General features: G+C 49.6%; 1 protein-coding gene across 4 annotated transcripts; it reads left to right on the forward strand.

The window, feature by feature from the left end:
- On the forward strand, positions 1-11,992 carry FXYD5 (FXYD domain containing ion transport regulator 5). 4 transcript variants are annotated; one of them, XM_006764977.2, is made up of 10 exons: positions 1-74; positions 682-742; positions 2,288-2,368; positions 3,358-3,414; positions 5,020-5,106; positions 8,062-8,127; positions 9,151-9,180; positions 9,260-9,334; positions 11,689-11,734; positions 11,803-11,992. In XM_006764977.2, the coding sequence occupies exons 2-10, from the start codon at positions 682-684 to the stop codon at positions 11,906-11,908; spliced, it is 609 nt and encodes a 202-aa protein (XP_006765040.1). In that variant the 5' UTR covers positions 1-74; the 3' UTR covers positions 11,909-11,992. The 4 variants fall into 4 exon arrangements, with proteins under 4 accessions (XP_006765040.1, XP_006765041.1, XP_015420251.1 ...); XM_006764978.2 differs by having other exon boundaries at positions 5,023-5,106; XM_015564765.1 differs by lacking the exon at positions 2,288-2,368.
- The last annotated feature ends 2,009 nt before the right edge of the window (positions 11,993-14,001 follow it).

Raw genomic sequence — 14,001 nt, forward strand, 5'->3', positions numbered from 1 at the left:
CGACCCCAGCTCGGACCTAAGTCTCTCCGCCGACCCTCCTCCACCTTCTCCACTCTGCCCAGGCCCGGGCCCAGGTGAGTAAGACTGATCTTAGCGGATCCTCTCTGCCCCCATTCATGCTCAGTTCTCCGGCCCGCTCTGCCTGACAGGGGTCCTGGGCTGCGCTGCCCCTCTTGCCCCTGCCTCAGTCTCCCCAGCTCTCCTCTTCCTCTCGGACCATCCCTCCCAGCGCTGCCCAGCATCATGTTCTGTTGTCCCTGCGGGGAGGTCCTGACACTCACTTTTTCCTCTGAGGTCAGGAGCACATTACTCACTCTCCCTCTTCCCCTTCCTTGCTGACTCAGGGGCCCCCCGGATCTACCCCTGTGCCCCAGGCCCCTCTGGGTGCCGGGCAGGGTCAGTCCTGGTGGGCAAGTGCTTCTCTGCCTCGGGCGTCTGCACAGTGGCTGCTACCTGAAGCCCAGTTTTGTCTGATGTGTCTTGTTTTCTTTGGGGACCTGCGGAGGGAAGAGGGGGTGGCTGCTGGGGATCCCACTTCTGAGACGCTCCTATTAGCCCTGGCGTCCTTGAAACCAGAAGTACCTGCTCAGGCTGGGGAAGGGGGCTGTAGGGATCCCTGGGGCTGCCCTGGGCCTGCCTCGCTGACATCATGGCTGACCCTGGCTCCTGCTCACCCCATAGATGTCGCCCTCCAGCCGCCTGTATCTCCTCACCATTGTGGGCCTGATTCTCCCCACCAGAGGTAAGGCCCAGCCCTTGTCTCCACCCTGCTCCGGAGCCCCCAGCCCTACCTCGAGGGCCCGGCTGGGTGGGCAGCTAGTGGGGTTGGATGTCCTATCCTGTGTCCTCACTTCCTACTGAGCTGGCACCAGGAAGTGGGGGTCCCAACGAAGGGGCCAAGATTACATTCCTTTTGGACACCTCAGACCTGGGTGGCTGCTTCCAAGTCTGGCCAGAGCCTGTCCTGCTGAGCAGCCTCCATTTCACCTCCCAGAAGAACTGAGTTTGATTTGGCGAGGAGATGGGTGTCGGTTTTCTACTCAGCAGCCAGGAGCCCTGGGCTCCCAGCAGAGCAGCTCGCTGGATGCCCGGGTGATGCACAGTTAGGCAAAGGGGGTGAGCCAGGGCCAGTCCAAGAGCTGGAGATGTCTCCCCTTGGCCTGGAAGTGCTTTCTGAAGGCAGCAGCTATGGTGGCATTGGCAGGTGCGTTCTGCATGGCACTGTGTGGGAGCTGTATTATATACAGCTTTACTGTATTATATTATACGTGTTGCCCTGCCCGTTTTACAATGAAGAAATAGACTCAGCAAAGGGAAGTGTCTGTGCCAGAGGCTAATGAGTGGAGGGGCTGGGCCCAGTCATGCTGTCTGTCCCAGAACCCAGAGCACACTGTCCACTCACTGCCGCAGCTCTCTTGGATACAATGGTTTTTGTATATTTCATCAGTCATGCAACAAGTATTCGTTGAGCAGCTACTATATGCCAGATCTTATTGCATGCACTGTGGAAACAGCAGTGTATAAAACAGGGGCTCACATTCTATTTGGGAAAGACAGAAACCCATTGGTAAGTTACATAGTATTCTAGAAGGTGATACGTGTTATGGAGGACAGGAATGAGGCTTGTTTGAATGGGGTGTTCAGAGAAGACCTTACTAGGAGGTGACATTTGGGCAGACACTTGACGGAGATGAGGGAATGAGCCAAGCAGGTATCTGGGGGAATGAGTGAGTCTGGTGAGGAACAGCAGGTAGGCCAGGTGGCTGGGTTGGGTGAACAAGGGGCAGGGTGGGAAAAGGAGAGGTTAGAGTAGTGACAGTAGGGCCAGGGCGAGGCACTGACTGCATGTTAAGCAGTGGGGGAGACTCTTCCCCCCTCCATCTCATTTCACGCTCTCTAAGGTCTGAGAAGTCGATTCAGTCATCCCCACCTTGCAGTCAAGGCTCAGAGTGGGTGACACAGCAAGGGAATGGCTGGGAACAGCACTTGAGATGAGGGCCCTGGCTGACTCTAGTGCCTGGGCTAACCCATCTCCCCCATCCCACAAAGATGGGCAAGGAGAGGGGCTGGAGGAAGGGTGTTGGGGCATTAGCATTTCTTAAAACACTTCTAAGATCATGTATTGATATCACCAAAGCTGATCAATCAAAGAGCTGTCTGCTGATCTACCAGCAGAAGGACCTCCTGAATTACACGCCCCCAAAGGCTTCAGAAGGGAGGGTAAGTGGGGCTGTTGGTGAAGGAGGACCAGAGCCTACTCCCTGGCTTCTCATCCTTGATTTCTCAGGACAGACACCCACGGAGGCCACATCCATTTCTCTAGCAGACTCAACCACTGTGAACATTCATGCCCTGGCTCAAACCCCAGGTGAGGAACGAGGGACAGACCTGGTAAGATCCTGTCATTGCAAATAACAATGGCAATACAATTCTCAAACTGGACCAAACAGGTTTTTTTTGAATTTGTGTTACTGAAAAATCCAGGGATAGACCTTCAGGTGTGGCTTGATCTAGGTTCTCAAATGATGCTATCAGGAACCTGTCTTCATCTCTTGGTTCTGTTTTCTCTGTGGTGGCTTCATTCTCAGGCAGAGTCTCCTCTCTTTTTAAAAAAATATATTTTATTGATTTCTCACAGAGAGAAAGGGAGAGGGACAAAGAGCCAGAAACATCCATGAGAAACATCGATCAGCTGCCTCCTGCACGCCCCCCACTGGGGATGTGACCGCAACCAAGGCACATGCCCTTGACCGGAATTGAACCCAGGACCCTTGAGTCCGCAGGCCGAAGCTTTATCCACTGAGCCAAACCGGTTCTGGCAAGATTCTCCTCTTATAGTGCCAAGATGGCGTTCAGATACCTGGGATTTCCATCCTACCTGCTAAGAATCCGGAGGGAAGAGAATTTTCCCTTCCCCAATCCAGCAAATGTCCCAGAACTGAGTGTCATTGACCAAGCTCAGGTCACATGCCCACCCCTGAGCTCTGTGGCCACAGACGCAGAAAGCTGATTAGCCAGACCTGGGTCTCATGTTCAACCTCCAACAGGGCTGGTGCCAGCCGCCACTGAATTAAGTAGGCTGAGGGTTGGGGAAGGATGGTTCCCCAAAGGAAGTTCCAGGCTCTTACCAGAGGTGAGTGGATGCTGAGAAGGGGAATGGGAATTGGTGGGAGGGGAGAGCAGTGCCTGAGACAGGGAAGATGCTGCCATTGATTGCATTTAGGCAACGAGGAAATGGCTGGATTAATTAAGTCATTTCTATGACATCAAAATTAAGTTGCTATGGAAATACTCCTGTACCTCCATTCCTGGACCCCCTCACCTCTTCTCTTTTCTCTCCCTGTTTCTGGACTTCAGACGCAGTTCATTCAGAACTCCAGTCCACCCCTCAGACTTCAACTCTGCAGGCTGGTGGTGAGTGGGGCAGCGATACGGGGGGAGGTAGACCTGGGACCAACATTGTTTCCCCACTTTCTCTGACACTCTGGGTCTTTGGTTACCCATTTCAAACCTCCCAACTCTGAATCTCCGGGTTTAATTTGTGGTTGGACAGCCAGCCAACTCATTCACTTCTTTAAAAAAAATCTTTTGGAATCTTGAAAAATAATATGCATGTAGAAAAGTACAAAAAACATAAATGTACAACTTAGCAAACCATTCTGAATTGAACCCCTGTGTAAACCACCACCAGGTCAAGGAATAGTTTTGCAAACACCCCAGAAATTCCCTATGTGCCAACCCCATTCACTTCTTCCTTTAATCTCTTTATCTTTTCCCCTTTTAAAAATGTTCAAGTCATTTTTGAACTTTTTCTTGGAGTCTAACATAATTCAAAAAGTGCTCGTCATTTTTTTTATTAATGTTTAATGGTACAGGTGTATATAAACACATTCTGGGAAGTAATAAAAATGTGGTAGGCAAGACAAAATCCCTTTGTCCATTCCCCATCCCTGTAGTCTCTCCCATCTCGGGGAGGTCCCCACTGTTAGCATGGGGTTGGGAGCAGTCCCCCAATGAGATTGTATCACATGTGTGTAACCTGGAGAAAATATGCTGATTGGGAGGTATATTTGTGTGAGCTTAAGGATATTACATGGTTGTGTTTCTGCAACTGGCCTTTTCCCCCATGAAATAATGTTTGGAAATTCTTCCCACATTCCCGTATAGACACTGATCTTGTCCTTTTTCACTGCTAACTTCTCCACAGGGTACCGGTGCACAGTTAATGAATGTATGCACATCTTTTAAAAATATGTATTTTTATTGATTTTTAGAGAGAGAGGAAGGGAGGGGGAGAGAGAGAAACATCGATGTGAGAGCAGAAGATTGATTGACCGCCTCCTGCATGACCCCAACTGGGAATCAAACCCCAGCAATCGGGTTTGTGGCCTGCCTGGGAATTGAACCGGTGACCTTTTGGTGCATGGGATGACACCCAACCAACGGAGCCACACAGGCCAGGGCTCTCCACATCTTGATGAGCACCTTGGTCACTTCCAGTTTTTTCTGCCACACACAGTGCCACAATGAGCAACCTTGTCCCTTTCCCTTTGATCAAACACAGCACTTAAGTGACTGTTTGGGTCTAAATATTTTACCCTTGTTCACTTGTTCAATTTTCACACAGTTCTTCTAAGGTAGAAATGATCATTATCCCCACCTTAGAGATAGGGACATGGAAGCTCAGAGTAACTTGCCCAAGTTGTCACAGCATGTCAGTGATGTGGCTTGGATCGGGAACCTGGCTCTAAAGCCCAGCTTTTGCCCACAATACAATGGGGCTAAGGGCATGAACACTAAAATTTGTTTTCAAGGCCATCTGGAAATGGCCGCATTGATTTGCCTGCCACCAGCAGTTACACAAGTCCCCCTTCCCCACTCCCACAGTGCCACTCAGCTTAAGAACATCTTTGATCTGTGCCAGCGGGACCTGGGGAAGAGGGCCCCTTGCAGTTCTGTGGATCCAAGCTGCTCATTCACTTGTTTCTTGCCCTCCCCACCCTTCTCTTCTGACCTCAGTAGAAACACCAACCCAGACGCAGCAACTGAAGGGAGAGACTGTGCTTCTAACCACAGACCCGGAGATGGATGAGAGCAGCACGGAAGGTAGAGCCTTGCACTAGAACAGGAACGTGCAAGTTTTGTTTAATTCTCTTCTAGGTCAGCTTTTCCCCAAGGATATTTCTCAGAGCACCCGTTTGGGGAGTTCTTAATACATCTTCCAAAAACATTTTTTTTGGTTTGCCCAGCCTGTGTGGCTCAGTGGGATTTGCTGTCAAAGGTGTTTGTGAAACTCTAAGATAAAGTTAATCACGTTTCTTTCTGGCAGGATTTTCCAGAGTCTCAACAAACCTTATTGCAGCAAGTGTCCACAGAGGGGCATCTAATTTGTGACATTTTCCAAGCCTAATAGACTCAGGATGCTCTTTTGTTCAGGTTCCTTCACAGGGCTGGGGCCGGGAAATGTGGCTATAGGTGTTTCCCTTGTGTATGTCTTCTTGTTAGAGCAGGAACTTTTCAAGTGTAAATTACAGAAAACCCAACTAAAATAAAAGCTTATTGGCTGTATATGTTCTGTGAAGTCCAGAGGTACCACTTTCAGGCATGGTTGGATCAAAAAGCTCAAGTCATCAAGACAGACTTGCTCCTTCTCTCTGTTGTCTTCATTCTCAAGTGGCTTTCTCCCTCTTGGTGGCAAAGATGGCCCCATAGTTCTAAGTGTAGGTATCAAACTCAGCTAGAGCACATCTCTTTCTCGTCATCTGCACCCCAAGGTCCATAATTGACTTTCATTAGCACAGCTAGGGTCACATGCCCATGTCTGACCAATGAAAACATGGGAAAAGGGCTACTCTGATTGGGCAGGCCTGAGTTTTGGGCTCAGACCGTTGGGCTGGAGAGCCTGGTCAGCCTTGTCTGAATTGCATAGACCAAGAGTCAGGGAAGAGGTGGTTCCCTTAACACCAGTGAGCAGCAAGTGTTCCCAGCAGTGTGGGGAAGGGGGCTGAGACCAGATGAAGGTGGCCTGTGTGATGCTCCATATTTGAGGAGCAGCCCCTCCTGGAAAGGACCTGTAGCTTGGGCTACTCCTTGGCTGAGGTGCATCCACAGTGTGCGTTTTGGGCACTGGGCAAGAGCACCACCTCTAAGGCCATGCCATTCCCCTATAACAGTTTTTATAAATGTTAGTTTTCCAGTGATGGCAGTAAACTACCACATTCTGACAGAATCTGTCTATTAAAGCCATTTTATGACAGATGGAACTAAAGGGTCTTGGGGAAGGGAACATCCCCAAGTGGGGTGTAGCAACTCTTTCCACACTTCCCAATTGAGAAAATATCTCCATGTCCCTCATTCACTTGCTCTGAGTCCTTGCTGACCGGAGTTATATGTGCTGTTCCATACTCCTGGTTATGTGCGACTGAAATTCAGCTGAGCCTCAGGGCCACCCAGACCCTGAGCACGGAAGCCCCCAGTGCCCCTCTGCCTCCATCTTTGTTTCTCTTGTGCTGGAGCTGGTCTCCCGCCTTGGCTCCTGTCATCTGCTGGTTCAGAGCTGCCCAGCTTCACCTCGCCTCCACTGAGAATCCCTTCTTGGAATTTGCAAGGTCCCAGGGAAAGGCGAGACTGGGTCACGTGCTCCCCCTTGTGGCCTGGGTTACAATTGGCGAACAAGATAGACGGGAAGCCTGAACACCTCCCACCCCCAGCCCAAGAAAGGGGAAGCTGTTCCCAAAAGAATGGAGGAGTGCGTGCCAAGTAGATAATAACAGCCAACGTTAGCTGAGAGTTTGCTCAGTGCTGGACCCTGTGCTAAGCTTTCATGTATTCACTCAATGCTTATAACCATCACCTTAACCCCATTTTACAGGGAAGAAACTGAGGCCCAGAGAGGTTATTTTGATAGCCCTAGGCCACAGCCCTAAGTGGCAGAACTAGAATCTGAGCCAGGCTCTGTAGGGCCATGGTGCCTCAGCACCACACGCCACCCAGGCTGTCTCTTACATTTTCTGTCCCTGCTATTAATCTTGCCTACCTCTGTTCAAGGCTTTCCCGAACATGTCAGCATCCTTGGCTGATGGTTCATGTTTTGGGAGTGAGGAGCTTAGATTGGCCTGGGGAGCTCCGGGTTCATGAGGCAGCTTTTCTGCCTGTTGACTTCACACTGGAGCATCAGACAGTAGTAGCCATTTCACTGGGACACTTCTCAGTGCCAGAGGGGCAGGTCAAGAGAAGGATCCTCTGGTATTTTCGGCCTGGGAGCAGAGGTGATATTCAAGATGTTTTATAACAAGTGCCTCCAGGCTCTGTAACTGGGCCGGGGTCCTGGGGGCACCCAGCCTGGTTATGACAGATGTTATCCTTTACTTCCTGGGTCTGGGCCGTCCACAAAGTCCTAGGAGAGGGATCAGGAGGTTGGAGGGAATCCTATATAATAAAAGACCAGTGATCATAACGGTGTAATGACCAGAACGACCGATTGACCAGTCGCTATGAGGTGCATTGACTACCTCTTGGTCCCTCCCTCCAGCCCTCAGGCTCCAATAGCTGGATGGCGGACAGGGGACCATGGCAGGGCGGGAACAGGGACTGGGGACTGGGCAGAACAACCAACTTCTTGGACTCCAACTGGGGTGGGTGGTGGCAGGGCGGGACTGGGGACTGGCAAGCAGGCAGAAGGCAGGCCTCTTGGTCCCTCCCCCTGGCCTGCAGGCTCTGATCACTGGATGGCAAATGGGGAACCACGGAGAACCAGGGTGGGCAGCGGTGGGGCGGGACTGGGGATTGGCGAGCGGGCAGAAGATGGCCCTGCTCACAGGCTAGGCCTAGGGACCCTAACTGCGCACAATTTCATTCACTGGGCCTCTAGTTTCAATATATTCATTATTTACTGGCTTCAGGGGTCGGAGTGGGGGACACATGTGCCTGCCCACTGCATGTGTAGGTGTGGGAAGGGGGTTTCTCACAAAGACACGTTCAGTAATGCCCCTTGTTTCTCTCCATGGCTTGCTTCTGCCCTCCACCATCTTTTGGCCACTCTCTCTGCTGATCCCACTAAAGGCACCACACTCTCCAAGCAGTTTCCAGACAAAGACTTCGCAACAGACCCTGCCCGCAGGCCTACTGGTCAGTAAGTCCCCAGATTGGAAACAGGCCATTTCCTACTGACTGTGTGTTCTAGCGCCTGGAATACTGCCTCAGTAAACATATGTTGGGTGAATACACAACTTCAAGGCTGGCAGAGGGTGGGTACAGGATAGGCACACAATAAATAGAGGAATGAATACATAAATGAATGTTGCATGCAAGCCACCCCAAAACTCAGTGACTCAAAATGACAATCATTTATTTAGTTTTTGAGAACTAAACTTGAGTCTGCAATTTGGAAGTTTAATCTGGGCTCAGTGGGTGGTTATTCTGTTCTCACCTGGATTTATGCATCTGAGATCATTTTGGGGGGTCAGCAAGGAGCTCTGCTTCTAGAGGCACCATGATTCTTCCCCTTGTTCTTCTGTCTTCCACTTCCTGACCAGCCAGCCCCAGTGAGCAGATGGAAATGATATGTCCATGCGACACATTCATTCATTCATTTATTCATTAAAAAGATATTCACCTAGTGCCAGGCACTGTTCTAGGTGCCAGGATATAGCAGTGAACAAAGCAACAAAAATCTTTGCCCTCATAGAGCAGACATTCTAGTGGGGGGAGAGACAAAAAAAATAATAGCCATATTAGTTATATGTCATGTGGTTTTAAAGTTGTTATAAAAAAAAAATAAAACAGGGTTAAGTTGAGAGAGTGACTGGGATTATTTCTGTAAAGGGCATGGAAGGCCTCTCTGAGGAGTTGAAGGGGATGCATGAGGATATCTGGGGAAGCACTCTGGGCAGAGGGAGCAGCCAGTGCCAAGGCCCTGGAATGATCTGGCAGGTCATGAGCAGGGCTGGAGCAGATAATGAGGGGAGAGTGAGGAGGTAAAGTTAGGGAGGTGATGGGAGCCAGATTGTGTGCCACCTGAGAACTTTAGGTTTTGTTCTAAGTGCACCAACATTGAGACACAGGTGTCCCCTCTCCCTGATCCTGTCATTTACTGATTCACTTCACAATCTTTTGCTGAACTTCAACTTGCTCTCTGTCTGTCCCCTGCAGATTCAAGTGAAGATGATCCCTTCTCCTATGGTAAGTTACCCAGGGAGGATTCAAGGGGGAGGAAGGGTTAAGGCCCTCTTACCACACTCCTCCACTTTTCTCTCTGCAGATAATTACACTCTCCGGAAACATGGGCTGTTGGTCGCAGCTGTGCTGTTCATCACAGGCATTGTGATCCTCACCAGTGAGAATGGGCATTGGATGGGAGGGGCACCAAGACTGGGAGGAAGGAGACCTTGGCGTGGGGGTAGGCCAGGGTCGGGGTAGGTTCATGAAGGCTCCTGGGCAAGGCGAATTTAAATGAGGCATATCTCTTAGCTTCATAGCCATACAAACCACCACAGAATTCAGTGGCTTAAAATGGCAGCTGTCTACTTAGCTTTCAATTCTGAAATTTGGAAATGTAGGCTGGGCTCAGCTGGGTGGTTCTTCTGGTCGCTGCTGGGTTTATTCATGCATCTGAGGTCAGCAGGGACTTCTGTTTCTGTTGGCACCTTGGTTCTTCACCTCATTGGCCTCGGCTTGTTCATGTGGTGGTGGCGGGATAACTGGATGGTGCAGTATCCAGGACTAGTAGCCATGGGGAGCAGTAATTACACTGGCCTAAAAGGTCGAGAGATAGAACTATCAGAGAGGTTTGCAGCCCCTGCATCATTGTAACCCAGCCAGGAGGGAGCAGGACGGAGGGGACCAGATACATAAACTTTTCTCTCCTGTCCTGCTCTCTCCTGCAGTGCCTCCTTGCCACTGCTGAAGGAGAGGGCGAGGGCCTGAGATTTTGGCCTCTCAGGTCAGCCGGCTCCCAGGGCCCAGCATCACATGGGGAAGGGAGCAGAAGGAGACTAACAAGCAGAAAAACTACTTTTAAAAAAAGTTTTTAAAAAGCTTCACATGAAATAAAACACTAAGGTCCACCAGTTTGCAAGCTCTCAGTTAAACTGTGTAACCTGCACCAAGTTTTATTACCTCTCTTGTCCCACTTTCTCATCAGGAAAATGGGCACAGCCACATCTTTTTTGTCTTAAGGTGGGAGGCAGAACACTGACAGAATAAAAAGAGATTGTTAACATGTTAACACGTGTCTGAACCTCATTGAATCAGGGGTCAAGCAACATGTGTTTATTGATCCTGACTTTGTGTCTAGCCTGACTCTCCCCAGTGGAAAAAGTGAGGCTCAGAGAGTTGGACTGGATCCAGGTCTGTGTGAGGACAGAGCCTGAATGGTAGTTCTGGGGCCATAGATTGTTCCAGAGACAAATATTTTGGGCACCTACTCTATGCCCAACATGTGCTGTGATGCTGGTCTTGCCCTGGGGGAGCTCAGAACTCATAGGGGGACGACAACAAACAAGCAGTAGGTCAGTGCCTGGCATGTAGTAGGTAAATGCACTAACAAGCAGAGTGGACACAGAGAAAGATAATAACACGAAGAAAATAAAGCCATATGATGTGACTGAGAGGGGAAGGGAGAGCTGCTCTCTCTCAAGAGGTAAAATCAGAACTGATTCCTGAGGATGAGAAAGATGATTAAAAAAACCAAAGAGGTAGAGGGAGGAGCCCCCGGTGCAGTAATGAGCTGAGCATGTGGCAATAACTGTGGAAAGGGGCTGAACAGGCCAGGGGTCTGGGAAGTAAGGGTGGTGCCCAGGAGTCCCCTTTGTTTTCTGAAATCCCCTCTCATTCACTGTGGTCCAGCCTCCTGGCCTCCCTGCTGCTCCTTAAGCCCACCTGTTCCTTCCTACCCCAGGGCCTTTGCAGTGACTCTTGACTCTGTGTGGAATACTCTTCCTTCAGATGTCCAAGTGGCTCCCCCATCACCTCCTTCAGGTCTTCTGCCTCCTTCCTGGCTTTTTCTTTATAGCTATAGCATGCATCACCTTCTGACTTATCACCACCTGTACACTTGACTTAGTGTTGTTGTTTTTTTTAAATCCTTACCTGAGGATATGGTTGTTGTTTTTTAAATTGATGAGAGAGAGGGAGAGGGAGAGAGATGTGAGAGAGAAGCATCAATTGGTTGCTTCCCATACATGCCCCAACTGGGGATTGAACCTGCAACCTAGGTATGTGCACTGATCAGGGATCAAACCTGACATCTTTTGGTACACTGGATGACACTCCAACCAACTGAGTCACCCGGTCAGGGCTAGGCCATTGATCTTATTCCTGGTCTCCCCCACTAGAAAGCCAGCTCTACCAGAGCAAGTATTCTAGTCATTCTTGTTCCTGGCTGTATTCCCTGGGCCTAGGTCAGTGCCTGGCACATAGTTGGTACACAGTAAACATCTGTGGAACGAATAATACACAAGTTAGGAAGGTTTCCAAAGTACTCCTCTATGTGTGGGAGAAGGTCCTCCCTTGGGCCCTGCACCAGCTCTTCTCCTATCTGCTGCTCATCACTTGCTCAGAGTTGCCTTGGTGCTTCCCGAGGAGCAAGGTTGATGGGCTTTGTCCTCCAGCATCCAAAGCACACACACACACACACACAGAAATCAGTATTGTTCCAACTTGTGATTGGATCATTTCCTTCATCCACAGGTGGCAAGTGTAGGCAGTTGCCCCGATTATGCCGGAATCATAACAGGTGAGCCCATCAGAAATGGGGGCCAATGACCAAGCTGCCACCAGCTTACCATCTCCCTCCCCTCACAGAGCCTACAGAGTCACAAAAGCCCAGCCCGAGAGGGAAGACCCAGATGGAGCCAGAGCCAGGGCCGATGGCCTGAACCCCCTACCTTCCCAACCCTGCCTGCCCTGAGGGCTGTCCAGCTCCCCAGGCACTGCCCTCACGTTGACCATTCTGTCAGAAAAAAAGTAAAGCACTGCAATCCTTGTCTGTCAATCTCTGGTCATTCATGTCTGGGAGTGGAAGAAGTGGCAGGAGCTGGGGACAGGCTCCCTGAGGACTAACATGAGGAGGTCACACTAAAAAAACAAGCTAAGAGATATAGTGAATGAAGCCAGCCTGGGGTGAAGCAGGAGGGATGGGGGAAGGGCTGCAGGGGTTCTGGTCAGTGCTGGATGCTGCCCATGACAACGTGAGACCGCCGGCCTGGTCCATGCGCAGAGCCTGGTGTCCAATGTCAGCTCACCCCTAACATTGGTAGGTAGCCTTGGTAACTGGGCTAGCTCAGTGGAGGTCCCAGCCCCTTGGTGGCCCCCTTTTCTTCACAGTCTGGGCCCCTCCAGCATGCACACATGAGTGTTGGCCTTACATGAGTGTGGACACCCAGCCTGCATATCTGAGCTTCATCCACACCCCAGCCCACAGATTGGGCTGACTCTTGATTTAGGGAGTGCCCACCAAGAAGCCACATAGGCCCTGGAGTGGGCTCAGAGAAATTTGGGTGGGGAACTGGGTCGCAGGTCCCAGAGCGTGGTTACGTTGAGCTCCAGTGAGCGTGGTTACATTACAGGCTCCAGTGGGCACTTCCTGAAGGCTCCGGGGTTCTTCAGCCTGTGAGGAGGGGCTCAACCAGACTAGGCCAGAGCAGGCCTCTGAAGCACAGGGCTTGGGGCAGAGGCCTCTACCCAGGTTTAAGGGTCTTCCTGCCAAAGGAAAGGGATAAGGTCCTGTTCACAGGTGGTTGCATGAGAGGATTTCACAAACCAGGTCACAGCCTATTCATGAATTACAAGGTCAGTTCAGTGGGCTGTGAGTAGCATAAAAAGAAGTAATAAGTTATAAAAGGAAATAGCAGTGTATCAAATAACACACACACACACACACACATATATATATATATCCTCTTCTCAATTTTTGCTACAATTTCATCCTATCTGTATTATTATATACTTTTATTTTAATAAATCAACTCACTTTAAAACTTAAGTACATTTATTTTTAAAACACTATCATGTATGGAAGAAGCACTGCTTCATATAAATAGAACATAGCCAGAAAGATAAATCTAATGAAAACAAACACATATATGTGCTATGTATCATAAATATGTGACATATTCTGTATTATGTATATACACATAAATTGTGAATAACACGTGTATGTGTGATGGATATTGTATGTGATATACATATAGGAATTATACTAAAAATATTTTTGATTGTCAGCTACCAGCAACAGAACAGATGCCTAACCAATCAGGAGGAAATATCACTCATGTACATATTATATGTATATTACATATGTACACGTACACATACATATGGTCAACTCTCTTTTTAACTTAAATACATTTATTTTAAAAGTTACAATCATATATGGAAAACCAGTACTGCTCGATATAAATAGAAGATAGCCATAAAGATAAACCCAGTGGAAAGTAACAAGCAGAAAGATTAAGTGCATTTTAGCTGGAAACTGACATGTTGGCCAAGGGCTCTGAGCCAGGGAGGAGGGACTGCTCAGTTGGAGGGACCACCAATTGTCTGCCCAAAGACACTGCAGAGTTCGGGAGGCCAAGGCCGCTCTCACTTCTGACACCCACTGCGTTTGTCCCCAAGGCCACCCTTAGGTTCAATGATTCACTTGCAGGACTCACAGAACTCGCTGAGAGCTGTTATACTCTCAGTTAGTTTATTACAGTGACAGGAACCAGGTTAGTATTTGCCAAGAAAAGAGACACATGGGCAGAGACTAGGAAAGTTCCAAGCACAAAGCTTCCAATTGTCCTCTCCCAGTGGGGTCGTGGACAGTGCTACCTTCTGGCAACTGTATGACAACTTGCATGAGGTACTGCCAACCAGGGAAGCTCCTGCAAGCCTTGGTCCAGAGCTTTCATGGGAGCTCAGTCACAAAGACATCACAGACCAACCACACGGTCACCTTAGTTTCCAATTCCTTTGGATGCTGAGCTGGTGCCTATGGCCCACAAACCCGCCCCCCTCCCC

This window comes from Myotis davidii, unplaced genomic scaffold, assembly GCF_000327345.1.
Source record: "Myotis davidii unplaced genomic scaffold, ASM32734v1 scaffold681, whole genome shotgun sequence".
Classification (NCBI taxonomy): Eukaryota; Metazoa; Chordata; class Mammalia; order Chiroptera; family Vespertilionidae; genus Myotis; species Myotis davidii.

Coding starts and splice junctions, on each gene's coding strand:
- FXYD5 (XM_006764977.2), top strand. CDS start 682: ATGTCGCCCTCCAGCCGCCTGTATCTCCTCACCATTGTGGGCCTGATT. Junction 2,369..3,357: donor TGCCCTGGCTCAAACCCCAG/GTGAGGAACGAG, acceptor TCTGGACTTCAG/ACGCAGTTCATTCAGAACTC. Junction 3,415..5,019: donor TTCAACTCTGCAGGCTGGTG/GTGAGTGGGGCA, acceptor TTCTGACCTCAG/TAGAAACACCAACCCAGACG.